This window comes from Terrapene carolina, unplaced genomic scaffold, assembly GCF_002925995.2.
Source record: "Terrapene carolina triunguis isolate 2854851 unplaced genomic scaffold, T_m_triunguis-2.0 Scaffold139, whole genome shotgun sequence".
NCBI classification, from domain to species: domain Eukaryota; kingdom Metazoa; phylum Chordata; order Testudines; family Emydidae; genus Terrapene; species Terrapene triunguis.
This window is the reverse complement of record NW_020664490.1, coordinates 14,827,376-14,854,451: the sequence shown is the minus strand read 5'-3', so window position 1 is coordinate 14,854,451 and position 27,076 is coordinate 14,827,376. Positions and strand designations below refer to the sequence as shown.

The following is a 27,076-nucleotide window of genomic DNA, read 5'->3' as shown; positions in this document are numbered from 1 at the left end:
GCAGACTTTAAACCAAACCAAACCAAACTAGTGCTTTCACCACTGCCCAGGGCAATGATTTGCGGTCTTTTGCCAGGGTAAAATCCTGCCGACCCCACCCCCGAATTCAGAGTTTTTTACTTCAATGGGGCCAGGATTTCACCCACTCAGCCCACTGAAGCACCTGACTCCAAATGCCCCGACTAAGAGACAAGTATTGGAGGGTGAATGTGGAGACAAAGTTGCTGTGATTAAGCTCATACCTTAGCAGCGTGAGAGAAGGCTTTTCTCTTCCACCTTGATTTGTCATTACACTAGTCCAAGAAGGGAGATAAAACACTACAAAAATGTTAAAGCCCCATTTACATAAATTCCAAGGTCTTCACAGGCTATAAACCAGGACAGGATTAAATGACAAACAGCTAGCATTGCTAAAATGATTCATACGAGAATAAATGAGAGCCTGGTGGCCATGCACTATTATTTCCATTTTTAATCAGTTTACACTTTTATTTTAAACGACCAACAAGCTGTGTTATCTGGTGTTATTTAAACAGTACAGTAATCTCAAACCCTTTCCCCCCACCCCCTCCAACCACTCTGGAATCCCATGAACACTTGGTCACGCTCTGTTCTCTGTTACACCAGTATAATTATTGTTGCCTCCTAGTGGCAATTTTTAAGCATTGGCTGTAGTGTTTATGGTCCAAGATAAAACTCAGAGATGAAGTAAGAGTCCCTTTTAGCCTGACATGATCTGTAATAATGCAGTAATTTTTAGAGGGGATAGGGTGAGTATTCAGGCATGGACTTTCCTTTAACCACCCAGCACTAACACAAGATATCAAGAGGGATTTTGAGTGGAATTATAGATGGGCTTTAACCTACTACTTCTTTCTCACCTGCCATTTGCAAAGAAAAGCCTCCCAAACCCCACCTCTCTGTTGAATCTTAGCTTTTGAGGTGTCCCCACAACTTCCATAGAGTCATTGAAGAGCATTGTTAGCTAATCCACCAACACAGAGACTGAGTATGTCACTTCTAACATTCTAGCTCCCATCAGGACCAAGAACAAGCGCGCCAAGTCGGAAAGAATCTCATCAATGTATTAGCATGAACGTACCAATAACTGAGCCACCAGGACGGCTTACACTGGCACATTTACGCCACTCTGCACATCAAAGAAACAGCTGAATGCTGCAGTTATCAGGAGCGTCAAAAGATTCTACAAAATGGTGAGCTATCCTGAACCAGTAAAACACTGAAAGGAGCTCAAACGTTGTGGATTTCAACAGGAATTGCAGGGTCCCCAGCGCCTTGCAGGATCTCATCCCATACGGGAAAATCTGAAGACATAACAAATGTCTAAAGGTGGAACTCTACTGGGAAGAAAGGGCTCTGAAGAACACGCAGGAGAAAACTGGAAAACCAGCAAGCAAGTTTGGCAAATTGAGACGTTTCATAAAATAAAATTAGTGATGTTATAAGATACGTGATCATCTTTGAAACAGAATTTTACAAGTTTTATGCACAGCAAAATATACAATTAATATATTTTTGTGCTAATCAAGCACGCACATGTTGTCTGAGCCCTAAATATAAAATTTTCCCATGTTGAGATGACTAGATTTGATTCTATATAAAAATATGATCCTTAAATATAGAGCTATTTGATGTCTGGTGTATTGGTTTTCACTTTGACCTAGAAAATGAATTTGGCAGATTTAATTTAAAATCTTTTCACAGAAGTTCCATAAAGAAGCACAAGAGAGTCAATAAGACTGGACAGCCTGTGATTTTGATTCTCAGTAATTGATCCACAATGTAGGGGTCATGTTAGGCTTTGTGGACTCCAACTTCACACTGTGCAAGAAGTAAAGGGCATAATTCATTGTAGGGCCTCAAGCTTTTTCAATGCCTGGGAATTATTTGTGAACTGACAAATCATAATTCACACAATCTAATGCTGAATTTCTGAGCTGCTTTGCAAACTGGAACATCAGGGCTCCATTTCTACTTATGTGGGGCTCTTGGTCATCACTGCCAATGGTGAAGAATCTCAGTGACTTCATGTTCAGCGATGGGATGCAGCATTTAAATGTACTGTTCTTCATCTCTGTCATTAGCGAGCAGTGACCACTTGCCACCTTCTTCCTCTCTAAAACCGCCATGTCCAGGGAGCTTGTTTGAAGTCAGAGAAGAGAGAGACACTTGACTAATCTGATCCCAGGCAGTTGGCCTGGGTGAATCCCGTCTCCTGTCGTCCATCCCAATGTGAACACTGATTTGGGAAGGTGTCAGTGGCTTCATGTGGCCTTGAGCTTTTGCTTCATACCTTTCAGTTCCTGGCTTCTTGTAGCTAGGAAAAGTGGAATAGGAAAGTTTAGGATCACCCAACAACTTTAAGAGCCTGTGTAGAGAACTGACAACAGTGTCAGAAAATGTTGGACTTTTCTGATTAATCATCATTAAGGCTACTATTTTGTCATGGAGGTCATGGAAGTCATGGAATCCGTGACTTCCAGAGACCTCTGTGACTTCAGCCTGCAGCGGCTGGTAGTTGCAGGATCCCCCCACAGCTCCCAGCTGCCACGGTCGGTGGCGGAACCCGGCAGCTCCAGGACACCGCGGGCGGTGGGGCCCCCCAGAGCTCCGAGCAGCAGGGGGACCCTGCGGTTCTGAGCCACAGGAGGCAGGGACCCTGGAGCTCTGAGCCTCCCTCCATAGATGGTGGGGGCTCTAGGAGCTCCGAGCCGGGACACCCACAGCTGCCTAGCTGCTATAGGCAGTGTGGGGGCAGCTCCCCATTTTGTCAGGGATATTTTAGTAAAAGTCAGGAACAGGTCATGGGCAAGAAACAAAGAATCATGGCTCATGACCTGTCCATGACTTATACCATAAATACTCCTGTTTTAATCTTATCGGGGGGTGGAGGGAGGGGATCCCGTGGCCCCAGCTGCCGGGGGAGAGCACCGGGGGGTCCCCGGCTGCTCCAGCTGCTGCCGGAAGGTGGGAAGCCCTGGGGGGCCAGCCGCTGCTCTGGCTGCCCCGGGACCGCTGCCGGGAGCTGCCCAGCTGTGGCTGCTCCCGCTGCCCCTGGGCCAGCTGCCAGGGGCCGCCAGAGCAGCAGCTGGTGCGGCTGGCCCTGAGTCCGGGGCTGCTCCAGCAGCCGCCCAAGCGGATGGCTGCGGGGCCGCCTGAGCGGCAGCCGGTAACAGCTGTCGCCAGGGACACCTGAGCAGCTGGTCCCGGGGCCAGCTGCTTTGGGCAGCCCTGAGCCCCTGGGGTCAGCCACACCGGCTGCTGCAGAAGTCATGGAGGTCGCAGGAAGTAACGGAATCTGTGACTTCTGTGACCTCCATGACAAACATGGAGGCCTAACTATCAACCACCAAATAGAATAAATGTATTTTTCTGTTGCCTTCCCTTTCCCCCTTTCTCTCTGGCTAATTTATAGCTGACTAAAGAAACAGAAATACTAGTATAAATCCATTGGTAACCCATTTTTAAAAAGTATCCGTTAATGCTGATTAATGGAACAGCTGTTTGAATGATTTGCCATCATGAGCTCATTTGGTATTCACCAGAAAACCCCCACTGATCATCAACTCAGTTACTATTTAAGTGGATCTCAAATACAGCGGCACAGGTGTTGTACCTTGTCAAAGTTTTAGCCGTTACTGAAAGAATAATAATTGCAGTAGGAATTTATCAAGCATTCTCCTTATAATGAGATCGCTCTTTTTGGGAGGGAAGGGACCAAGGATTAGATAAAATAGCCCTCAGCTAAAGGATCATTTGGTAATTTTAAGTTTATGGCAGCCCATAGACATGTCTCTAATTTGAGCTCCAAAACCAATAGTCTAGAGTTGCTGAGTGCTTTTTGCAAAACTTACCATTTCAGTTGCAGGGAAGATAGCACCACAGATACTGAAGAAGCTGCCATTGCAGCTGACCCCATCCAGGGCTGCAGCACAATTCCAATGGGCATGAACACCCCTAACAACGGAGAATATATCAAATCACACTCACATTACTACGAAATTTAGTCTCTTAAAATATAGAAGATTCTGTCGCTTTAATTTTAAAATGGGAAAGTCCAACAGTTAAATGGACAGATAGTCCCACAGCATGACTCGTGGGGACTTCTATAAATAAGGATATATCAACATAAATTTACATGGGGCTTTTCAAACACAAGCTCTCAGTCCTGGAGTTGGATCCAGATGGTTAGACCTTCTTGCACCCATGAGAAGTGCTTTGTGCAGATGCAAAGGTCTGTCCCTGCATGGATCCAGCTGCAGGACTGTAGTCAAAGGTACAACATGCTATTTGTCTCTCTCTGCTACTATCGCAATAAAGCAAAGCAAACAAACAAGAAAAGCCTGGAGGGAGGATTATTGAGGATAGAAGAGAGGACTGCTCGAAGAGGTAGGTTTTTAGGAGGGATTTGGAGAAGGAAAGTGTGCTTGATGGAGGACAACAGGAAGAGTGTTCCAAGTATCATGATAGAAAGTAGGCAATTCGGGAGCAGGGGTGGGGGGAGAGGGAAGGAGACAGAGGAAGCAGTAAGCCGAGAGGACTATAAAATAGGGGAAAGAGAAAACAAGGGTAGGAGGCAAGATTATTTAGGGCTTTGCAAATGAGACATTTGAGTCAGAAATGGGGATGACAGGAATCTGGTAGAGGGACTCAAGGAGGGGATATAGTCATAGCAGTGGGAGAGAATGTTTACCTTAGCAACAGCACTCTGGACAGTCCTAAGGGGACTTTTTGAGGCAGGGAAGCTAGAAAGGAGACAGTTACAGTAATTAAGGCAAGATGATGACAAGTGTCATGAAGAAGAGGGTTAGCAGAGGGGACAGGAGGATTTTTGAGATCTGAAAAAATGACCCTTTCAGTGGTCTGATTAGCTGCGTGTCTCATTGTGCTTTAAACGGTGCTTACAAATAAAAATGTAGGGCCCAATCCTGAGCGCCTGAGTCAATGCCCTCAAGATCTGTAAGAAAGGCAGCCAGTTAGCAATGGCTGGGCTGGAGGCAGATAGGCAGCCCTCTCCTGCCATCCTTCGTGTCACTTGACTTACACAGGAAGCCATCTGAGGCAGGGCTTATTTCACTGTGTTTATACAGTACCTGAATACGGGTTCAAAGATTGGCTCATGGTGAGTATTAGGGTTGTTGTATGCATGTATAAAGACAGCCTTCAGTGCCATAGCAGAGCATCAGATTTTGATATTTTCCAGGAGCTGTAATCTTTAACACACCCCTGGGAGGTAGACTGTAATTATTATCTCACTCTGACTGGTGGGGTTTGGCCCAAGGCTGCACAACCAATGGGATTCAGGGTTGCTGTAGCCATGTTGGTCCCAGGGTATGAGAGAGACAAGGTGGGTGAGGTAATATCTTTTACTGGACCAGCTTCTGTCAATTGAAGGGACAAACTTTTGAGCTTCAGGTGTGGGGAAGGTAACCAGAGCGTCTAAGTTAAATACAAGTCAGACAGATTGTTAAGCATGCGGGGTTCACTCATGCTGTAGGAGACCACTTAAAAAAACCACTAAAAGCTATGGACTTAACAGAGACACTGGCTTTATGGCTCACTACAACAATTTGTAACACAACTTACTACCGGCTAATCCTTAACTGTCCACTTCATTTTAAGTGGTCTCGCTTGTGTGAACCCCTTATGCTTAACAATCTGTCCCATCTTGTATTTAGCTGTGACACTCTGTATACCTTTCCCACACCTGAAGGAGAGCTCGGTGAAGCTCAAAAGCTTGTCCCTTCCACCAGCAGAAGTTGGTCCAGTAAAAGATTATCTCACCTACCTTGCCTCTCCCAACAAATTGGAGTCAGATCTGAGAGCACGACTCAGAAGCTCTTCGACAAGCTGAGTGCCAGCAGTCACCTACCTGCCGCTATAGGTATCCCAAGCAGATTATAAATTAAGGCAAGGACCAGATTTATTCGTATTCTTCTTACTGTCCTCTTTGATAGATGAATACTAGCCACCACATCCAGTAAGTCATTCTGCAAGACAAAAGCGCAGTGAGACAGTTCTTTGCAGCCCCACCCATGCACACATCTCAGAACTGACACAAGGAAAAAGATTACGTTGACCAACTGAGCTCACTCGAATAAGAACAACGTCTGCAGCTTCAATGGCAACATCCGTGCCTGTTCCAATAGCAATGCCAATGTCCGCTCCAGCCAATGCCGGGGAATCGTTGACTCCATCTCCAACCATGGCAACCTTCTTCCCTTCATTCTGGAGTTCCTGAACCTTCGCAACTTTGTGAGAGGGCAGAACCTCAGCAAAGACCTTTCTGATGCCAACCTACAAGCAGGGGAAGGAGAAAAAACCCAGTAGAGTAGAAAGTATAGATGAGCCTTCTGATATACCTTAACCATGGAAAAGAAAGATTAAAAAGTGATGATTATTCTGGGTCAAACTTGTAAGGAACAGTAGAGTCCCCCATGCTTCAACTCCACGGACGGCTGCACTAGCAACTTGCGTGGACTCTGAAGGGCAACACAATTTTCAGAAAATGGGACTGAATGCAGTCATATCCAGAGTGGCAGCTGCAGAGATTACGGGCTCCAGCAAGCAATGCTCCTCCTTGATTCAGGCATTGCATAGTACTGCAGGTCCTAATGTAGGGCTTCCTTGGCAGAACATACAAGGCAAATGCTCTAAGGGTTAACTCAGTCATTTTCTAAACAGGTAAGTATCGATGTGCTTTGGCATCCCTCTTCCCCCATTATTATGTACAGTATTAGTTTTGTTACTGTAGCACCTAGGAGTCCCAGTCAGAGGCCAGGACCCCGTTGTGCCAGTGCTGTACAAACACAGTCCCTGCCACAAAGAGCTTATAATGTAAGTATAAGACCAGAGACAACAGAGTGATATAGATAGATGGGGGATTACAAGCCTTTCACTTCACACGTAACATAGGAGTCATAAATAACAGGCGTCTATATTAGTAAATATAGTGAAACCTTGATTATTCAAAGGTCTCAGGAAAACATAACACATAATATACAAGGAGAATTACAAGTGTTGTGCATGAGCAAAAGAAAGCTGACGTTACTGTAACAGACAAGGTGATTACGTACCATGCTATTGTCCAGTTTTGCTATTTGGTGGATTACTTAAATGAGTAATTGAAGGTAACAGTAGGAGCAAGTAAGAAAGTAAGAAATAGTAAGAAAAAAGGAGAATAAAACAGAGGGAAAGATGGGAGCACCAGAGGGAGAGAAAAAACAGAAAGGGTAGAAGAGGGGCTAAGTAGAGCGATGATGTAGCTATACCTTGGTAGGTGACATCTATGGGCTATGATCAGATACATCTTATATAAGCCGCTGTCTGTGCTTTAGAAATAACAACTCTGCTTAAGGGGCTGATCCTGTTACCACTGAAGTCAATAGCAAAACTCCTATTAACTTTAGAGGAAGCAGGACAGGGCCCGAAAGGAATTTTCCTATGTCACTAGAAGGAACGCTACCTTTAAGTGAAGGAAGCAGGAGGCTAACCGTTAGGGGGGAAATCACTGTCAAAAACCAAAAGCCTGCATTAGTCTTTTTTCTCTTGGGAGCTTTTGCGAACTGTCCTAGGACTCAGTTATTTGAACAGGACTTCATAGTATGCCCAGCTTACTGCTCACTTCCAGTTCATTTAGCAACTTCCTTCTTGGCACCATCAAAATGGCTTTACGAAGCTGTGCCTATGGCTCATAAAGTCACAAGAAAAGACTGCAAAGGGGTACAGCAACTTCTGTCAGGGGCTGAGCATCCACTGAACGGTGCTGAATGCTCATTTGCTCTTCCATGGGAGCTGATGGGAGCTCTGAGACTCCCTTGTCTGCTAGCTCCCACTGTAACTCGATTGCATGAGCCTACCTAATTGTTAAACTCATGAGGGAAGAGATTGTCTTTTTTCCTCCTTTGTGTAAAACACCTTGCACATCTATGCAAAGGCTAAAATAAATAACAACACAGTTCACTGCCCGAGGCTGAGTGTTCAGAACTGACAATATATTTGTTTTAATACAAAAGAAGAGTACCTGAGTAGCAATTGCTTTTGCAGTTTTTCTGTTGTCCCCTGTTATTAGCACCACGTCTATTCCCATATTTTGCAGGGTGTGCACAGCAAGCGCTGCCTCCTGTTTGACAGTATCTGCTATCGCGATCATTCCACACAACGCACCTTCAGAAGGAAACAGTCTCAGTTAATTAAAGAGCTGCAGAAAGGCATGGAAAGCAAAGTGGGACCAAGGGCATGTCGACACTGCAACTGGGAAGTGTGGCTGCAGCACATGTAGATGTACCCAAGCTACCTTTGATCTATCTAGCTCGATTCACAATAGTAGTGAAGCTGCAGCAGCATGGACAAGCCCCACCTGCCCAGGACCTTGGGTACCTACTCTATTGGCCCCACCCGTGCCGCTGCTATTATAACTCAAGCTGGCTTTGATCCAGCTACATCAAAAACTTGCTCAGGGATGTCCACACATGCTGCAATAACATCTTCGGATTACAGTGTAGACACATCTCAAAGAAGCTACTGTGATTCCCCCACCCTGCCCCTGCTTGTGAGTAAATAAATGTAGGACTATCAAATACATTACTTCAGCATTTATAATATTTTGAGTAAATTTAGGGTTCACAAATATAGTAATGATCACTGTCTGAAGACTGCTACAGTGCAATCTTACACACACACACACACACACACACACACGTACAGCTCTGACTATATGTTACTGTTCAGATCTAACATTTAACATCCTTATTATTCCAGTCCTGGTTGGCTTTTAGGCATGCAGTGCCAAAATGGGCCATATGAGGTGATGATTGTCTGATGACAAATAGGGACTTGGGCCAGAAATTGCAGTGGTGGTGTCATTCAAGTCTGGATTTGAATGCATGTCTCCAGAGGGAAGGAGCTACCTGTCTTTTGCGCCACCTAACTGCTTAGCAGAAGGCTTTCTCTCAGAATATTTTTTTCTTTTTACAACATTACACTTGTCCTCTACCGAGATAGTCTCGCTGAAAGTTGCATGCCTGCTGCCTGCCATGCCAGTCTGAAATATTTCATGTTGACAAGTGCTGCAAGTTGTATTTCAAAAATTAAGGGCTTCTCTGAAATGAGTCGCAGCCCCCAACTCTTTAATTACAGTCACTATTTGTGGTGGAATAGTGGTCAATCTAGGATTTTTTTTAAAAGTCCTGTGTTACAGTGAGAAAGGGTAATAAGTCAAGGGTGGCAATGGGGAGGGTTATCTCCCAATGGCAGGCCCAGTAACTGTAGAGCAAATCCCGCAGTTTGATGCTGCTGGGAAAAAAAATAAGGGCACTGAGTCTCGCTGGACCCACTACTGATAATGGGCGGCAGGCTGAAAAGTAGAAGTGTCTGCAAGAATAGCTCTATGGGCACAACAGGATCAGACCAGAATGATTAATTAATATTTATGTAACAAAGCCCAGAGGCCTCCTGTCAGGATCAGAAGACCATTGTGTTAGATCAGGGGTCGGCAACCTCTGGCCGCGGCTTCCCACCGCCCCCATTGACCTGGAGCGGCGAACCGCGGCCAGTGGGAGCTGCGATCGGCCGAACCTGCGGACGCGGCAGGTAAACAAACTGGCCCGGCCTGCCAGGGTGCTTATCCTGGCGAGCCGCGTGCCAGAGGTTGCCGACCCCTGTGTTAGACACTGTACAAATGTAAGCAGCAGACACATGACCTGCCCCAAAGAATTTACAATCCATTATTATTATTATTTGTATTGTAGTAGCACTCAGGACCACAGTCATGGACTAGGGCCCCACGGTGCTACACACAAGCCCCAAAGACTTCACAATCTAATCCAGTTTTTATTTTGTGTTTCAACAATATAAAGAATGCTCATGTTCGACCATGAAACAGTTGAACAAGTGATAAGTGATGGAATAGGTCACCTTGTGATCCTTCAGATGACAATGTGAAGGCAGGAAGGAAGCAGGTTTGCAAGCTGACTTCTGTATTGGCAGCATCACTTTTCAGAATGATGGCTCCAGCCAAAAGGAGGCTCGGAAATTACTATTTAATTAAAGCCATTTTGCAGATTACACATGACACACACACAGTTCACAAACAACTTATGGCCAGAAGGTAAGTAGCCTCTTGTCACTCTAACTTAGAAAGACACCCCTGAAAGTAATAAGTAGTTGATACCTGGTTCAAACAGGATTACCTGCAGGGTCAATGTCAAGGTGATGTGGAATTTATGTTTTCACAGAGTCACATCAAAGAATTTTAATTACCATCTATAGCCACCAATATGGCTGTCTGTCCTTTCATTTCATGGCCTGTCATTGCATCATTAACATCACTGGATATAAGCAAGCCGTTCCGTCTCATCCATTCACGATTTCCAATCAGCACTGAGTATGTCAGAGGGGCGGCTGCACCTGTGGTAAACAGAAATAAAAACCAGGAGGAACTTAAATAACCATCCACAAGCCAGAAGAAGAAACCTCTGATGATGGGTAAAGTCAGATTAGGATGCAATCAGTCACTAAACTGCTTCATCTTAAAAAGAGATGTGCAGCTACTCTGGAAACTATGACAGACTTAAGCCTTATGATGATCTGCTCTGGCAGTGGTGATGTCTGGAATTTTCTATTATACGTCAATGATCTTGTAGCCTTATACATGGATTGAGACTTGCCTTGGTTTTGATTAGCAACAAAAACTAGACAGTGTTACTCTCCAGTTCTGCCAAGACCGACTGGAACGGGCTACCAGCACTTCATATTATAAAGCTCTTTTCTACTTTAGATTCCAATCCTGAAAACACTTACGCGCACCAGTATCTTTATGCATGTGAACAGTCCCCTTGAGCTCAGAGGAAGTATTCACAGGCATAAAGACACTCACGCACAAAAGTGCTTGCAGGACCAGGGCCGTAGATATCCCAATTACATTTTTCCAATGTTTTTTCACACAAGGTTATAGCAGAGGTAATGTTGGGAGTGGGAAGGAATGAGGAGTGCACAGGAGAGGAAATGATCTGGTAATGGAAAAAAATGTTTCAAGACTTTAAAGAAGGAGCAAGATAGATTCCACAGCCTGAAAACAAATCTTGGTACCTAGCCATCCTCCACACTGAGATCAACTGAACTGTCAACAGCAAAACCTTAGTAGACAAAATGTGTTTTATAAGGGATGTATCTAAAATAAACATTTATCCCAAGGATACGTGTGCACCCATTCAATGGTGCCTTTAATTAAGCACTTTAAGCGATATTTGAGAAGATAACCATGTACACTTAATCCAGAAGTGTAGCATGGGCTAAAAAGTGGCACAAGGGCAGCAAGGCAAGAGGATAGGCCAAAGCGGGGACTGTTCTAGGGGGAACTATAGGCAGATTAGCAAATTGTGCTCTCCCCCATCTTTCTCGTCTTTTCAAATGGAACTTCCTGTTTTGTTTCCATGTGGTATGAAGTCTGAATAAGAAATACCTTGATATATTGGGGAGGGTTCAGAGAAGAGCCACAAGAATGATTAAAGGATTGGACAACACGCCTTCTAGTGATAGACTCAAGAAGCTCAATCTATTTAGCTAACAAAGAGAAGGTTAAGGAGTGACTTGGTCACAATGTTTCAGTTCCTACATGGGGAACAAGTGTTTGATATTGGGCTCGTCTATCTAGCAGACAGAGGTGGAATGGGATTCAACGGCTAGAAGCTGAACTAGACAAATTGTGACTAGAAATAAGGCGTACATTTTTAACAGTGGGAGCAAATAACCGCTGAACAACTTACCAAGGGTTGCGGTGAATTCTCCATCGCTGACAATTCATAAATCAAGATTGTGTGTTTTGATAAAAAATATGCTCTAGTTCAAACAGGAATTAAGTTAGGGAAGTTTTATGGCCTGTGTTATACAGGAAGTCAGACTCAATGATAATGGTGGCTCTTTTTCTCCTTAGAATCTATGAATCTTACTACCTATTTGTCACCTGTGCTTGCAAAGCACCTATCATTGTAGTATCTAAGTACTCAGCTAGCTTTCCAGCCACATTAAGAAAAAAGAATATTGCTTTTCTCCCAATGATACATTTTAGCTACTTTGTGTTTTCTAACATAATCCCACCTTCCCTGCTGCAGGAAGCAAGTTCTAATTGTATATAACTATTTCACAGTGGCTGGTATTGATGATTTAGCAAACCTCTCCTTGTAGCTGGCTATCCGCTTTGATGACAGACATACCATCAGATTCAGAGACCATGATCGATGAACTGTGTCCCAGCGAAATCGTGCTGACACTGCTCAGGTAAGCATTCTGCTCGTTCACACTCTGCTCACTCTGGCCCAGTACAGCTTCCACACTGCGGACTTTACAGCTGATTCCACAGCCTGGGACTGCCTGAAAATCTGTGCAGTATCCCAGGCTCTCCGTGCCAAGTTCCTGCAAACATAATAATAATGAGAATTTGTAACACACTTTGAATCATCAAAGTGATGCACAAATATCAGCTAATTCATTCTCAAAACACCACAGAGAAGTTGGTCTCCTCCTCCTCCTTTTACAGAGAGGTAACAGAGAGAAAGGTTAAGTGATTTGCTGGAAGCCACATGCAGCATCAGTGTCAGAATGGGGACTGGAAGTCAGAAGTTCTGGTTTCTAATGCTATTATTAGATTTCTAGAAACAGGGATCACCATACCAGATCAGATCAGAGGTCCATCTATTCCAGTGACCCATCACTGACAGTGGATAATATCAGATTATGTAGAAGAAAAAACCCCATAATGGAAAACCTGCCCATAAACAAGTACCAGGAATTTACATGATTACCCCGTGCCCCAAGCGTGACTGTTTATATTTCTTATAGCTTTTTGATCCAATCTCTAATCTACCACTACACCATGCTGCCTCTTGGAAGGATCAACTTTCAACTACGCTGTAGGGGAGTATGACCTTCTTTTTTTTTTTTTTTTTTTAAATGACTACAGTTTAAAAAAACGTATTTAATACTTAAAAGCTACAGGTTTGACCAAGGGACTAAGAAACAGCTTGTCTCTGGTGCTCTTTTGGGGACTTTTTAAGAAAATGAAATCTTATGATAACAGCCTTTACTATCGAATCAGAGGAAGAAGTTAAAGAATGGGGTTGTGTGATGGGGTATGTACCCCATAGAGGCCCTGAATGGATTATTGTGTGCCTGAGAGGCCAGTTATGTTACCTGGCTGCCCCTGAAGGGACAGGCAGACTGAACTGATCATGAAGCCCAGCTGGGCAGGAGCAGGCGGGTTAGTATGCAGAGAGGAAGTTTGTAGCAAACAGGAGTGGCATGGAGAGTCTGCAATCACTTTCTGGGAACAGAGATGGTGAGGAGGAAGCTGGGGTGGGAGGAGAATAAGCTCTGGGATCCTCACCCTGGAAGGAGGGTCAACCTAGGGAAGTTGCAGAGAAGAGAGCCTGAGAAAGACTGGGTAGGAAGGAGCCCAGGGAAACAGCAGCAAGTGGGACCGTGCCAGACCTTGGCTGCTGGTTATATGGTCCCGGGGCTGGAATCCGGTGTAGTGGGAGGGCCTGGGTGTCCCTATCAGCCATGGTAAGGTGGCATGAGTCTGGAGAAGTGAACATTAGAAAGCCCTGAGGCAAGGATGTGAGAACCACTGGGCCCAGAGTCAGGGGCCAGAGACCTGACACAAGGTCTTGGAATTGTTTGTTGAACTTTGTTACCCCAAAAGGGGAGGACATAAATATTGTGACCTGGCCGGAGGACCAAGTTACAGAAGAGAGACCAACGGAGCAACCATCAGGAGGGGGCACCATATGGGGAGAGAGCTGCTAAGCCACGCCTGGCCATGAGAAGGCGCTCCTGCAGTGAGTGAACCACTTCACAGGTTGCCAAGACCATTTTTTATAACTCTAAATTTATAAAGAGGAAATAGTCAAATTATAAAGCTAATGGACCCTAATAATTTCCAAGGTATTCACTGAATTCAACAGAGCTACTCATGGCCTATTGAGCAGTCTAGCGATAGTTTAGAAATACCAGTGGATATACTGGTATATGCAAATAGGTAAGGGCCATACAAGCAAGCTATGGTCAGGGGACGAGTGAGGCAAGTGATATAATAGAAGTGACTCATGCACAAGAAAGAGTAGATTCAAATACAGCATCCAGGAGAAGATAGCACATTAAAAATATATAAGGCAGGCATCCAGATCATTACCAGCTAGAATTCTTCTCCTTCCAAGTAGGCATTTTAATTTTCTAAGTATTTACCCCTAAAGGTTTATACTAGATGTGCTGGATATTCATATTGTTGCCAAATTTATCTTTTCATAAGTCAGTTAACATCGGCCAGTAGCCCAGTGGCTTTTATGTAAGCATAAGGGGAGGCTGTTATTTATGATTGCCTTCCTTTTGTGTTTCTGGTTGTGTTTTCATTCTTCCTGAAGTATTAGGGGAACACATGCCACAGATGGTATTTGCTGATTTGCATAGAGATGGGTAATCTCAGAGACTAGCTACTTTCATTTGTCAAACTCAAGGGCTCACAGTTCATGTGATACTTAGGTTTGTTAAAATCTTTCTGGCTAAATTTAGTGATCAGATAAATAACTTATAGAACTGGCTACTGTCAGGCAACGTGTAGGAAGGGACTATACAGGCTTCTTGTGAATTATTAAATTGAATCACAATTCCACCTGTCCATAGTCCAGTTCCATGTTCTAGGTACCCATTCTATGTATTTATTTGGAAGTTTATACTAGGTGGCTGTTGCCAAGGCAACTGAATTATTACAGTAGCATCTAGAAGCTCCAACAAAGATCCAGGCCCCATTGTGTCAGACACAGTAACAAACATCATGAGAGACAGTCCCTGCCCTGAAGGGGTTATGATCTAAATAAGACAGACAAACGGTGAAAGGTGAAGTGACTTGCCAGGGTCACACATCAGATCAGTGGCAGAAACTGAATTAGAACACAGGTCTCTGAAGTCTCAGCTCAGTGCTCTTCCCACTAAACCAGGCAGTTTCTTGTAAAACCACCAGTTATAAATCATAGTGTAAAACTCCCCCCGCCTGCAGCTCAATTACCCATTATTAAAAGTCATCAAAAGCTTGGCCAGAATAAATGCTGCACTGTAACCTGAAGGTCACCATACTCAGACTCCGGCAAATCAGCAAGGGAAAGCAGATTCTAGATGACTGGCCTTTTATTAAGAAGACTTGTCGTCAGCCAGAGGAAGTTTAAAACCTGGAACTGACAGTGAGAATGACTTTGCAGATCCTAACTCCCATGGTAGGAAGCATGTAACATCCTGCAAGTCTCCAGGTTAATTATTAGCTTACACACCTGGAACTGTGACTCTACCCACAATGCAAAAGTACTAACATCTTTCACTTAGGTCAGGCAGGGAACTATGTTGACTGCAGACACTAAGATCCTATTCACAACCAGGAATGGAAAGTGGGAATCCCAGATCTAAATCATTCTTTAAACAGAAGCAAGCAGCTAGGGCTTGCCATTTCCTGACCATCATCAGGCTGGAAACCACATTCTCAGTGCTGTTCATAAACCTTGTTCTTCTAAGTGCTACTGCCCATAATCAGATTTAAGGTCCTAATGGTTTGTAAAGATGGCAGGTCTCACTGTGAAGCCAGGTCTACCCAGCTGTGTCTGGCTTATTCAGTGCAATACTGCTGCTCACACCAATATCCTTGGGCAGTACTTGAAATACATACCTCTTTACAGTATTTAGTGACAGCCATTCCTAAGGGATGCTCACTGCTGGCTTCTGCAGTGCCGACAATTGCAAGTACCTTCTTTAGAGACAGCTTAGCCATGTCCCCTAGCAAGAGCATCCTCACGACTTTAGGAACGCCACAGGTGATGGTCCCGGTTTTATCAAACATCACAGTCTTTATCTGTAAGAAATAACATATTTCAATTACTGCTGTAATATTAAACTCAAGCAGAGTGAGTATGAGAATGGTTGGAAAGAGCTCTTCGTGCTAGACATAGCATATGTACAATATAATGTCTCTGTTCAAGTGTGCGTGTGGCTGAGAAGTAGAATCAATTAATGTTCCTTCATGAATATTTTACTTTTTATGCACACACACAACATGCAAAATAGGCACATCATTGGCAGTCAACCTTCTCTGCCAGTATAAAAAGGGAATAATCTACGCAAGTTACAGGTGTCTATACCATGAACTGTCCTGTGCTCATATTCTACCTAATTTTCTTTTCCTTCTCTGAGTGATTGTCATTAAAATGTCAGCATTTACCATAAATTACCCCATCTTGATAACTTAGACAATGCAGTTATTTCCTATTTTAAGTATCAGTAAAACTGGGGTATTTCACTATATAATAATTAGTTAATACAAGTGTTGCAATTTTAATGGCAAACAGTGTGTGCACAGAATTCATGAAATGTGTATTTAAACTCAACTGACAATATCTAAAGTATTAAATAGTGGCATATATTTTTCTCTCTCAACATGAGAAGAACAGTTTTTAGATGCTGTACTAACAACCAATGAGCAGCAGCATTTGTATGGTGCTTTTAAGCAGTTCAAACATGAACCCATTAAATCATAGAATCATAGAATATCAGGGTTGGAAGGGACCTCAGGAGGTCATCCAGTCCAATCCCCTGCTCAAAGCAGGACCAATCCTCAACTAAATCATCCCAGCTAGGGCTTTTTCAAGTCTGACCTTAAAAACCACTAAGGAAGGAGATTCCACCACCTCCCTAGGTAACCCATTCCAGTGCTTCACCACCCTCCTAGTGAAAAAGTTTTTCCTAATATCCAACCTAAACCTCCCCCACTGCAACTTGAGACCATTACTCCTTGTTCTGTCATCTGCTACCACTGAGAACAGTCTAGATCCATCCTCTTTGGAACCCCCTTTCAGGTAGTTGAAAGCAGCTATCAAATCCCCCCTCATTCTTCTCTTCTGCAGACTAAACAATCCCAGTTCCCTCAGCCTCTCCTCATAAGTCATGTGCTCCAGCCCCCTAATCATTTTTGTTGCTCTCCACTGGACTCTTTCCAATTTTTCCACATCCTTGTTGTAGTGTGGGGCCCAAAACTGGACACACTACTTCAGATGAGGCCTCACCAATGTTGAATAGAGGGGAATGATCACGTCCCTCAATCTCCTGGCAATGCCCCTACTTATACAGCTCAAAATGCTGTTAGCCTTCTTGGCAACAAGGGCACACTGTTGACTCATATCCAGCTTCTTGTCCACTGTAACCCCTAGGTCCTTTTCTGCAGAACTGCTGCCTAGCCATTCAGTCCCTAGTCTGAAGCAGTGCATGGGATTCTTCCATCCTAAGTGCAGGACTCTGCACTTGTCCTTGTTCAATCTCATCAGATTTCTTTTGGCCCAATCCTCTAATTTGTCTAGGTCCCTCTGTATGCTATCCCTACCCTCCAGCGTATCTACCACTCCTCCCAGTTTAGTGTCAATGTCACAAGATTCCTGCAACATAGGGAGAGAAGTACTTGTAGTAACCCCTTTGACAGCTGGAACAAAGGTGAAAGTGACTTGGCACAAGGTCATACAGCAAGTCAGTGGCCCAGCTGGGATGAGAAATCAGGATCTGCTGGCTCTCACCCCTTTGCAGTGACCATTAAGAAAACACTGCCTCTCTCTGTGATTCCAAAAAGTATCTATCTTCAAAAATGATAAGAGCAATGACCAATTAAAAAAAAATTAATTTTCCATAGATTAACAGAATTTGCTGAGAAATTTTGTTCTAGCTGGCAACCAGTATAAATGATATTAATACAACATTTCTGTGATGAGATATTAACCTTGTGGGCCATTTCCAGAGGTTTTCCACCTTTGATGAGAATACCATTCTGGGCAGCAACGCCTGTGCCCACCATCACAGCTGTTGGAGTAGCCAAGCCCAAGGAACAGGGGCATGCAATGCACAGCACAGTGATTGAGGTTTGAAATGCAAATCTCAGTATTACTTCAGCTTTTGAGAGGTGTTTGTTCTGATGCTGCAAGTAAAAACAAACAACAACAACAAAACAGAGAAAGATGTATGTTTGCTAACATAGGAGACAATGCACCAAACGTCTAGTAAACAGCAGTAATTTCAAACATGCATCTGGAAATCTCAGATATAGAAAACAGAACAACAGATTATAGTTACCAGGCATACTGGGAATATTATATTCATTTAGCAGCAAGTCCCACCCTCAGAGCACAGACTGAGCAGCAGGGCAGCATGATATACCTTGATTTTGGTAAGGCTTTTGACACAATATTGCATGACATTGTCATAAGAAAACTAGAGGAATATGGTCTATAAGAAAGTACTATAAGGTAGGTGCTCAACTGGTTGAAAGACTGTACTCAAAGAAAAAAGAACGAGGAGTACTTGTGGCACCTTAGAGACTAACAAATTTATTTGGGCATAAGCTTTTCATGGGCTAAAACCCACTTCATCGGATGCATGCAGTGGAAAATACAGTAGGAAGATAAGTATACACAAAGAGAACATGAAAAAATGGGTGTTGCCATACCAACTCTAACGAGACTAATCAATTTTGGTGGGCTATTATCAGCAGGAGACACGAGGTGACGGCTAGTGGCGTTCTGTTACTCCAGGACAGGCCCAACAAAGAAAGTAACAGAACGCCACTAGCCGTCACCTTCATCCCCCAACTAAAACCTCTCCAGCACATCATTAAGGATCTACAACCTATCCTGAAGGACGATCCCTCACTCTCACAGATCTTGGGAGACAGGCCAGTCCTCACTTACAGACAGCCCCCCCAACCTGAAGCAAATACTCACCAGCAACCACACACCACACAACAAAAACACTAATCCAGGAACCTATCCTTGCAACAAAGCCCGTTGCCAACTGTGTCCGCATATCTATTCAAGGGACACCATCATAGAACCTAATCACACCAGCCACGCCATCAGGGGCTTGTTCACCTGCACATCTACCAATGTGATATATGCCATCATGTGCCAGCAATGCCCCTCTGCCATGTACACTGGCCAAACCAGACAGTCTCTATGCAAAAGAATAAATGGACACAAATCAGACGTCAAGAATTATAATATTCAAAAACCAGTTGTAGAACACTTCAATCTCCCTGGTCACTCAATTACAGACCTAAAAGTCGCAATTTTCCAAAAAAAACCCTTCAAAAACAGACTAACAAGAAACTGCAGAACTGGAATTAATTTGCAAACTGGACACCATTAAATTAGGCTTGAATAAAGACTGGGAGTGGATAGGTCATTACACAAAGGAAAAACTATTTCCCCAAGCTAATTTTTCCCCTACTGTTACTCACACCTTCTTGTCAACTGTTTGAAATGGGCCATCCTGATTATCATTACAAAAGTTCTTTTTCTCCTGCTGATAATAGCCCACCTTAATTGATTAGTCTCATTAGAGTTGGTATGGCAACACCCATTTTTTCATGTTCTCTGTGTGTATATATATCTTCCTATGAATCCGATGAAGTGGGTTTTAGCCCACGAAAGCTTATGCCCAAATAAATTTATTAGTCTCTAAGGTGTCAAAAGTACTCCTCGTTCTTTTTGCTGATACATACTAACACGGCTACCACTCTGAAACCTGTACTCAAAGAGTAGTTATCAATGGTTTGCTGTCAAACTGGGAGGTTGTATCTAGTGGGGCCTCACAGGAGTCAGTCCTAGGTCCGGTACTATTCAGTATTTTCCATTAATGACTTGGATAATGGAGTATATGCTTATAAAATTTGCAGATGACACAAAGATGGGAGGAGTTGCAAGCACTGTGGAGGACAGGTTTAAAATTTAAAATGACCTTGACAAATTGGAGCATTGGTCTGAATTCAACAAGATGAAATTCAGTGCAAAGTACTTCACTTAGGAAGGAAAAATCAAATGCACAATTACAAAATGGAGAATAACTGTCTAGGTGGTAGCACTGCTGAAAAGGATCTGGGAGATTATAGTGGACCACAAACGGAATGAGTCATCAATGTGATGCAGCTGCAAAAAAGGCTAATATGATTCTGGGGGTCTATTAACAGGAGTATTGTATGTAAGACACAGGTGGTAACTGTCCTGCTCTACTTGGCACTGGTGTGGCCCCAGCTGTGTCCAATTCTGGGCATCACACTTTAGGAAAGATGTGGACAAATTGGAATAAGTCTAGCAGAGAGCAGCACAAATGAGAAAAGGTTTAGAAAACCTGACCTATGAGGAAAGGTTAAAAAAACTGGCCATGCTTAGTCTTGAGAAAAGAAGACTGAGCGGGGACCTGATAACAGTCTTCCAATATATTAAGGACTGTTATAAAGAGGACAGTGATTAGTTGTTCTCCATGTCCACTGAAGGTAGGACAAGAAGCAGTGGGCTTAATCTGCAGCAAAGGAGATTTAGGTTAGATATTAGGAAAAGCTTTCTAACTATAAGGGTAATTAAGCTCTGGAATAGGATTCCAGGGGAGGTCATGGAGTCCTCATCACTGGAAACTTTTAAAAACAAGTTGGACAAACACCTGTCAGGGATGGTTTAGGTTTTCTTGATCCTGCCTCAGCACATGTGGCTGGACTTGATGACTTCTCAAGGTCCCTTCCAGCCTTACATTTCTATGACTCTATGCTGGGATCCCACTGGGGCTGAGTGAGAAGGGATCCGCCACCAGGAGAAGTAGAAGACCTGTTCCACAGTGAGCTATAGCCAATGGATCCACATAGTGATAGATCCGTTGGCATTACACCTCTCACCTGTTACGCCCCCAAACTTCTTCCATCCCCACATGGGCCCCCAAAATTTTGCTTATACCCCACTCCTGTGGAGATTTACCATTTGGAGTAATAAGCATTGCAAATGCAAAAGTGCTGCTATGCAGATTTGTTCCCAGGTAATAATACAACCAGTTGTGTTTTCCCCTCCACCCGCGAGGATGAATATGCCATCTCTGGGATGCACAGCCTTCCACAATCTATGAGCCTGGCAGTACAGTTTACACGTCTTAAATGTAATCAATATGCCATTCATCTTTCTAAAGACCAGATCCACGATCAGCAGGAGCGCAGGCCTCTGGACCATATTCATCCCAGTATATCTCCACTGATTTCATTTTTTGTCAGAATCACATGCAGAGATGAAGATGGACTGACAACTCTGTTGAAGCTGGCCAAAAATTAACTACATAAACACATTTAGTCTATTCTACACAGAAACCTAACACATTTGAGAGTTGAGGGTGCTTGGCATCTGGCAGGATCAGACCTTTGGAAAGTACAAAAGCTACATTACTAACATTGGGCTGTTGAGAGCAAATATTGGGACTAACGGCACTACTTACAGGAAAGTATTTCTGAACAACATCAAAGTTTATAAAGCCAATTGTGATCCACACTAGCAATGTCACTGTTGAAATGATGATGATAAATGGAACAAAATATCCACTAAACTTATCAGCCAATTGCTGGATGGGTGCCTACAAAAATAAAAGACAAAGATACTTGTTTTATGACTAAAACAACAAATATAAGCACAGAGTGGACATGATAACATCTACCAACCCTTATTCCATAACTGAGTTGTTCTTTTTAAGTCTGTTTCTTGATTATTCCAAAACAAATACACCTCTACCCCGATATAACGCAACCCGATATAACACAAATTCAGATATAACACGGTAAAGCAGTGCTCCGGGGGGGTGGGGCTGCGCACTCTGGTGGATCAAAGCAAGTTCGATATAACATGGTTTCACCTATAAAGCGGTAAGATTTTTTGGCTCCCGAGGACAGCGTTATATCGAGGTAGAGGTGTATCACAAGAGCAAAAGCCTTGCTGATTTATATACAAAAGTGAAGTATTTTTATTTTTACCTTTGACATCTGAGCTTCTTCTACCAATTTCACAATTTGTGCCAGGGTGGTGTCAGACCCAACGTGAGTTGCATTAACAAGAACTGAGCCATGTGCATTTATAGAACCTGCAATCACTGTGCTCCCAGGTTTTTTAGTGACTGGCATGGCTTCCCCTAGAACAAAACAGCAATAGGTCAGGACAACTACCTAAGTAGTCTGGGAGCACAGGTACATAAAGATAGATAGCCTGCTACATGCTAGATAATAATTCAGTTTTGAACCATAATTTGAAAAGACTGATTTTTTTAAAAGGCTGTGCCACTTTTCAGGAAAATGTTTTCCCATGTTCATTTTCACAGCAGGATCCTCAGCAACCATCCACTGACTCTTTCTTGCTCACTTTGTCACTCGCTCCCCTCCAGAGGCCTGATCCAGAGCCCACAGAGGTCATTCCATTCACTCCAACAGGTTTTGGATCAGACAGCACAGCAGAACCTACAGGCTGTTTGGCTAGCAGTTATTGATTCTGAAGGTTATTGATTCCAGTGCTAGCCCATTGGGGGTCCTAATCAGGAATATTTCTCCCCCTACCCAACACATGCTAATAATTAATAGGGAGCCCCCTTGAGCTGCTCGGGGGCCCTAAGCAGTTGCTTAGTCTGCTTATGCCGAGCGCCGGCTCTGCCTATTGTTTATTTTTAAAGCCTTGAATGGACGTGTCCCAGCATAACCGAATGACCTCTGATCCCAGCCACTCATAAAGATCAGAATCAGTTAGTTCAAGGTGCCTCAGTTGCAACCTTGAGACAAATGAGCTAGACTAGTACTGTTGTTTTTTAATTATGCACCTCAGCCAGAGAATTCACCATTTATCACATTACTAGTCAGTCTGCTCAGGCTCAGCAGATGGTTGGAACGAGGTGGAACAATACTGTAACAAGTCCATGACCACCTAGGACATCACTATGCTGCACTGCTTGGCCACTTAGAACATCATGAGATTAGTGGGGAGGGAATTCAAATTTTCATGTTCCAAAATGGCATTAAAGTGAATTAAAGGAGAATCCTCTTTAGCCATACTCCTCTAAGCATAGAGCCTGAGACTCTTCCTGGCCCTTGTACAAAATACACACGGGGGGAAAAGGGAAGGCTCTTTCATCTTTCACTCCCTCTCTTCTGTGCACCCCCGCAAACACCAGGGACAAATTGGCTCAATACATGCAGACATCTTAGGAGAAATCTTTTTGGCATCTATGTCAGAGAGCAAGTGGTCTAGCCCCCTCCCTTCCAGAGACTAGAGAAACTGCCACCTTTGCAAAGTTCCCATGCTCACACTGGCTCCTAGTGTACTAGTGCTTGTCACAATTTGTATTTCCTTTGTCATATTTTTTTCTCCACATGGGGCTAGTGATGTGAATGGTTCTCAAAATGAGAAAATTCCACCCACCCTCCAAAATCAAATCAAACCCAAACCAAGTAAGCAAATGAAGTGTTAAGGTTTATAGTTCTTTTAAAGAATGTATAATGGCAGGAACCAGGTTAAAAAATAATATATCTATGTGTCTGTCTCAACATCAGTTTCCCATGAGGAAACTTCATGAAGTAGAAAAAATTCTGGTGAGCATAACAAATGTTAGGCAATAATGCTATCCTTCTATCCTGCTCCCTTGATGAATGCTTGGGGTTGTCCTTCTCGAGTCCACGCATTCACTTCCTGATGGATTTGAGCTGTTGTCTATTCACATTTTATTAGTTAGTTTTAAAAATACACCATTTTTGCAAATATGTTCCAGAGAAAACTCCCCCCTGGTCCCCTGAACCTTTTAGAACTAAGACAACCGTGCTTAAAGCCCCTCAGTCCTGAAGTTCACACAAAACTGCTATTAGCTGATCAACAGAAGTCATGATGGTCAGAATTGGACAGATCCAGTCTTCCCCAAAGTCCGATGTAACCAGATATCAGGGTTTGAATCAGCCTGGTATAAAGGCCAGTCCCATAAAGTAGTCTGAATCTATATCAGAACTTTCCCAAAGCTAAGAGGAGTGGATGAAGAGGAGAATGAATATAGGGAACAAGTGTGAACAGTTTAAGAAGGAGATCCAGCAGCCAGCTAGCTTTGCTAAGCATAAAGAAAATTACCAGTAATGAGAGATTCATCTGCCATAGAGCTGCCTTCAATGACTTTTCCATCAACTGGGAACTTCCCACCAGGGACAACTTTTACAATGTCACCCCGCTGAACCAGTTCAACAGCCACCTGATCCTCCCTGTAAGAAGTACCCAGTTATGAGAGATGAACAATATGATCCATCCCGTTAATAGGAACAAAAATGCTTTTACCATTAAATGCATCAGATCTAGTCAGCCCATCCCAGCAGGCTGAAGGGCTTTGGGTGAATAATATATACCTGATGACGGAGTGGTCAGGTCCAAGAGTCACTATGGTAGCTTCAGTAGCTTGAAGAGACATTAGTTTAGCAAGTGCTTCTGATGTTTTACTCTATGAAAACAACATAAATAAAGATAAATGCTTGAGAAGTTGGTCCAATAAAAGATATTCCCTAACCCATCATGTGTCTTACATTTTAAGTAGACATGCACAGAGGGCTGGATTTGATGACCTCTCAAGATCCCTTCCAGACCCACATTTCTATGATCCTGTGTGTGCAGTTAACATAGCAACCCACCAGGCTCTCATCAAACTGCAGTGTACACCACACTGCACGCCAGAAACGCTCCTATCAAAATACATGTAAGCAGTTTCTGTTCATAGAGATGCCATATTATTTTCACCGTTACTGTACATAAGTGCTTAACGTGTAGACTGGTTACCTTTGCTATGTGTTCCAACCATCTCCCAAGAGAAATGAATACGAATAACATGGGTGGTGTGTCAAAGAACGTGACGGGGCTTTCCTCTGCCTTTTCGGCTATAGCCACCACCAAGATCACACAAGAGTATATATAAGCAATAGTTGTGGCCAGCACAATCAGTACATCCATATTGGCTGTTTTGTGCTTCAGTGATTTGTAGGCTTGGACATAAAAGTACCATCCACCGAGGAACTGTCAGTGAAAGTATATACAAATGCCTATTAATCACAGCAGTGAAAGCAGGGCATATACAGCACAGATTATAGCAAAGAGCTGTAAATAGCGAGGCTGACGTTAATGAGCCTGATTCTTAGCTCACACTGGTTTAACCATGGTCTAACTTCAATGGAATTGTCTTATAATGTAAACCCTTGGGGACAGAGACTGTCTTTGTTCTCTTTGTGCAACACTTCACACAATGGGGTCCCCTGTCTATGACAAACGAAAAATAATGGAGTTACTCCTGATTTACACCAGTGTGTGTAAGAGAGAATTAGGTCCATTAAATAGAAATGTTCTAAATGGTTAAATGTAGTCATGTCATAGCAGGACTGTGAGGAAATGCTTTTAAAGCCTCATCGCAAAAGAACAGGAATGCAGCAGGAAAAAAGTGACGGAAGTTCACGGCTACCCCACCCACCCATCGCTTCAGTCTCACTCTTTTATCTTACCCCCTTTTCACTTCTCGATCCCCACCCCTCTGTGCTCCTTTCACCCTCTCACTGCTCTGTGTTGTACACATCCCTCCTTTATCCTTTCACATTAACTGCTGCAGTCTCAACAATCCTGTGAGGTTAGTAGGTCAGTATTATTATCCCTTTATTACAGCGCAGGGGACAATTGTGGCATAAAGATTAAGTGACTTGCCCCAGGTCACACAGTGAATCAGTGACCAAATCAAGAGTTGAACTCAGGACCTTAACTCTTCTAGCATAATGTTCAGCCCTCTCCCCAAAGAGTTCAATCTAACCAGGCATGACACGACAGGTGAAGAGAGAAAATAAAGGGGTGCCATGCTGGGCTGAACATTATGCTAGAAGAGTTAAGGTTCTGAGTTCAACTCTTGATTTGGTCACTGACTCACTTTATACATATATATAAAATCACACTTGCACAATACATTATAATTATCAATACCAGTTTAATAGGGCCACTTTATCCTATATATCCTGAATTTACAGGGAGATAGATGCAATCCAATAAGGCTTTCCAGTCTAATTTTTTTTATTAAATCAGATTATGTAGAGGACATTGAAAGGAAAGAAAATACCCAAGAAATACTATTTACATACCTGAACCAAAGTGCACAAGACAAAGAAGAGAAGATTTAAAATAGATAATCCAGGAATTAGATTTTGTTCCAGCACCATAGTGCCGTGCTGTTGGCCATCAGGTATTAGCATATAAATCATTAAGATTAAGACGGGGATTCCGAACACTAGGCTGCACAAGAAAGATTTCCTCCATCTGAAAAGTAGAAGTAGTGAATCCATGGTATTAGAGTACACTTTGATAGTACTGGGGCCAAATACTGCACATGTACGACTCCCCGGCTAAGCCGAGCGAATTCAGCCCTCGGAAGAACTGGCTCCAAGTCATTACTTCTTTCCAGTGATTAAACACTTTGGCTGAAGAAGTTCCTTTGCCACCTGCATGTTTCAGATACACAACTCTCTACAAGTAAAAACTGAAAGGTAATCCAAATGGGTATAAGAGTAATTGAACTGAACAGCAAATGACTAAGTACGTGCATATTAAATATGCCTTGCACAAGCATAAACCAGATTTACTGGTGTGCAGATTACTGTCACACTTGTAGAGGCCCTCTCTTTGTGACAGTCATACTTACTGTTTTATTTCCTTTTTGTGATCCAAGTTATGAGCATTAGGGTCTCTCTTGGCCAAGGAAGCATGAAAACCAATTCCCTTTTTATTAAAAAACAAGACAAAAGAGTTTGGTTAATTGAGATTTATTAAGTACAACAGATGAAAACTTCATCTAAAAGGATACATTTAAGATCAGAAATGTCAGAACAGGGAACTGTTCCGCGCTTTGGTGAATGCCTCCTTTTTATTTATTTCTAGTGCCTGTCAAAGTGAGAGGAGTTCAGATAATGCCGATGATGATGGAGTAGAAGACAAAACATGGATGGTAAGGTACCTCTATCATTACACATATCCACAGTCATAACAAATCAAACATCCTGGGTTTAACGGTGGGCGCAGCTGGGATTTTGAAGGACTGATATTCCCCCTCAAACTTCTGTTTAAAAATACAGTAGAACCTCAGTTACGAACACCAGAGTTACAAACTACCAGTCAACCACACACCTCATTTGGAATTGGAA

General features: G+C 43.2%; 1 protein-coding gene across 1 annotated transcript in view; it reads right to left on the bottom strand.

Annotated features, from left to right (window-relative positions):
• Positions 1-901: 901 nt before the first annotated feature.
• The window catches only part of LOC112117659 (copper-transporting ATPase 2), a 44,001-nt gene continuing 17,826 nt past the window's right edge, over positions 902-27,076 (bottom strand). Inside the window, exons 6-21 of the mRNA XM_026653490.1 lie at positions 26,578-26,654; positions 26,021-26,195; positions 24,687-24,920; positions 24,263-24,354; positions 23,994-24,121; positions 21,872-22,026; positions 21,343-21,477; positions 17,819-18,013; positions 15,728-15,910; positions 12,234-12,432; positions 10,282-10,428; positions 8,045-8,187; positions 6,115-6,318; positions 5,894-6,011; positions 3,876-3,978; positions 902-2,338 (exon numbers count right to left, since the gene is read on the bottom strand). Of these exons, the coding sequence (XP_026509275.1) occupies positions 2,074-2,338; positions 3,876-3,978; positions 5,894-6,011; positions 6,115-6,318; positions 8,045-8,187; positions 10,282-10,428; positions 12,234-12,432; positions 15,728-15,910; positions 17,819-18,013; positions 21,343-21,477; positions 21,872-22,026; positions 23,994-24,121; positions 24,263-24,354; positions 24,687-24,920; positions 26,021-26,195; positions 26,578-26,654 (2,553 nt within the window). The 3' untranslated portion in view covers positions 902-2,073. The remainder of the gene's footprint in view (positions 2,339-3,875; positions 3,979-5,893; positions 6,012-6,114; positions 6,319-8,044; positions 8,188-10,281; positions 10,429-12,233; positions 12,433-15,727; positions 15,911-17,818; positions 18,014-21,342; positions 21,478-21,871; positions 22,027-23,993; positions 24,122-24,262; positions 24,355-24,686; positions 24,921-26,020; positions 26,196-26,577; positions 26,655-27,076) is intronic.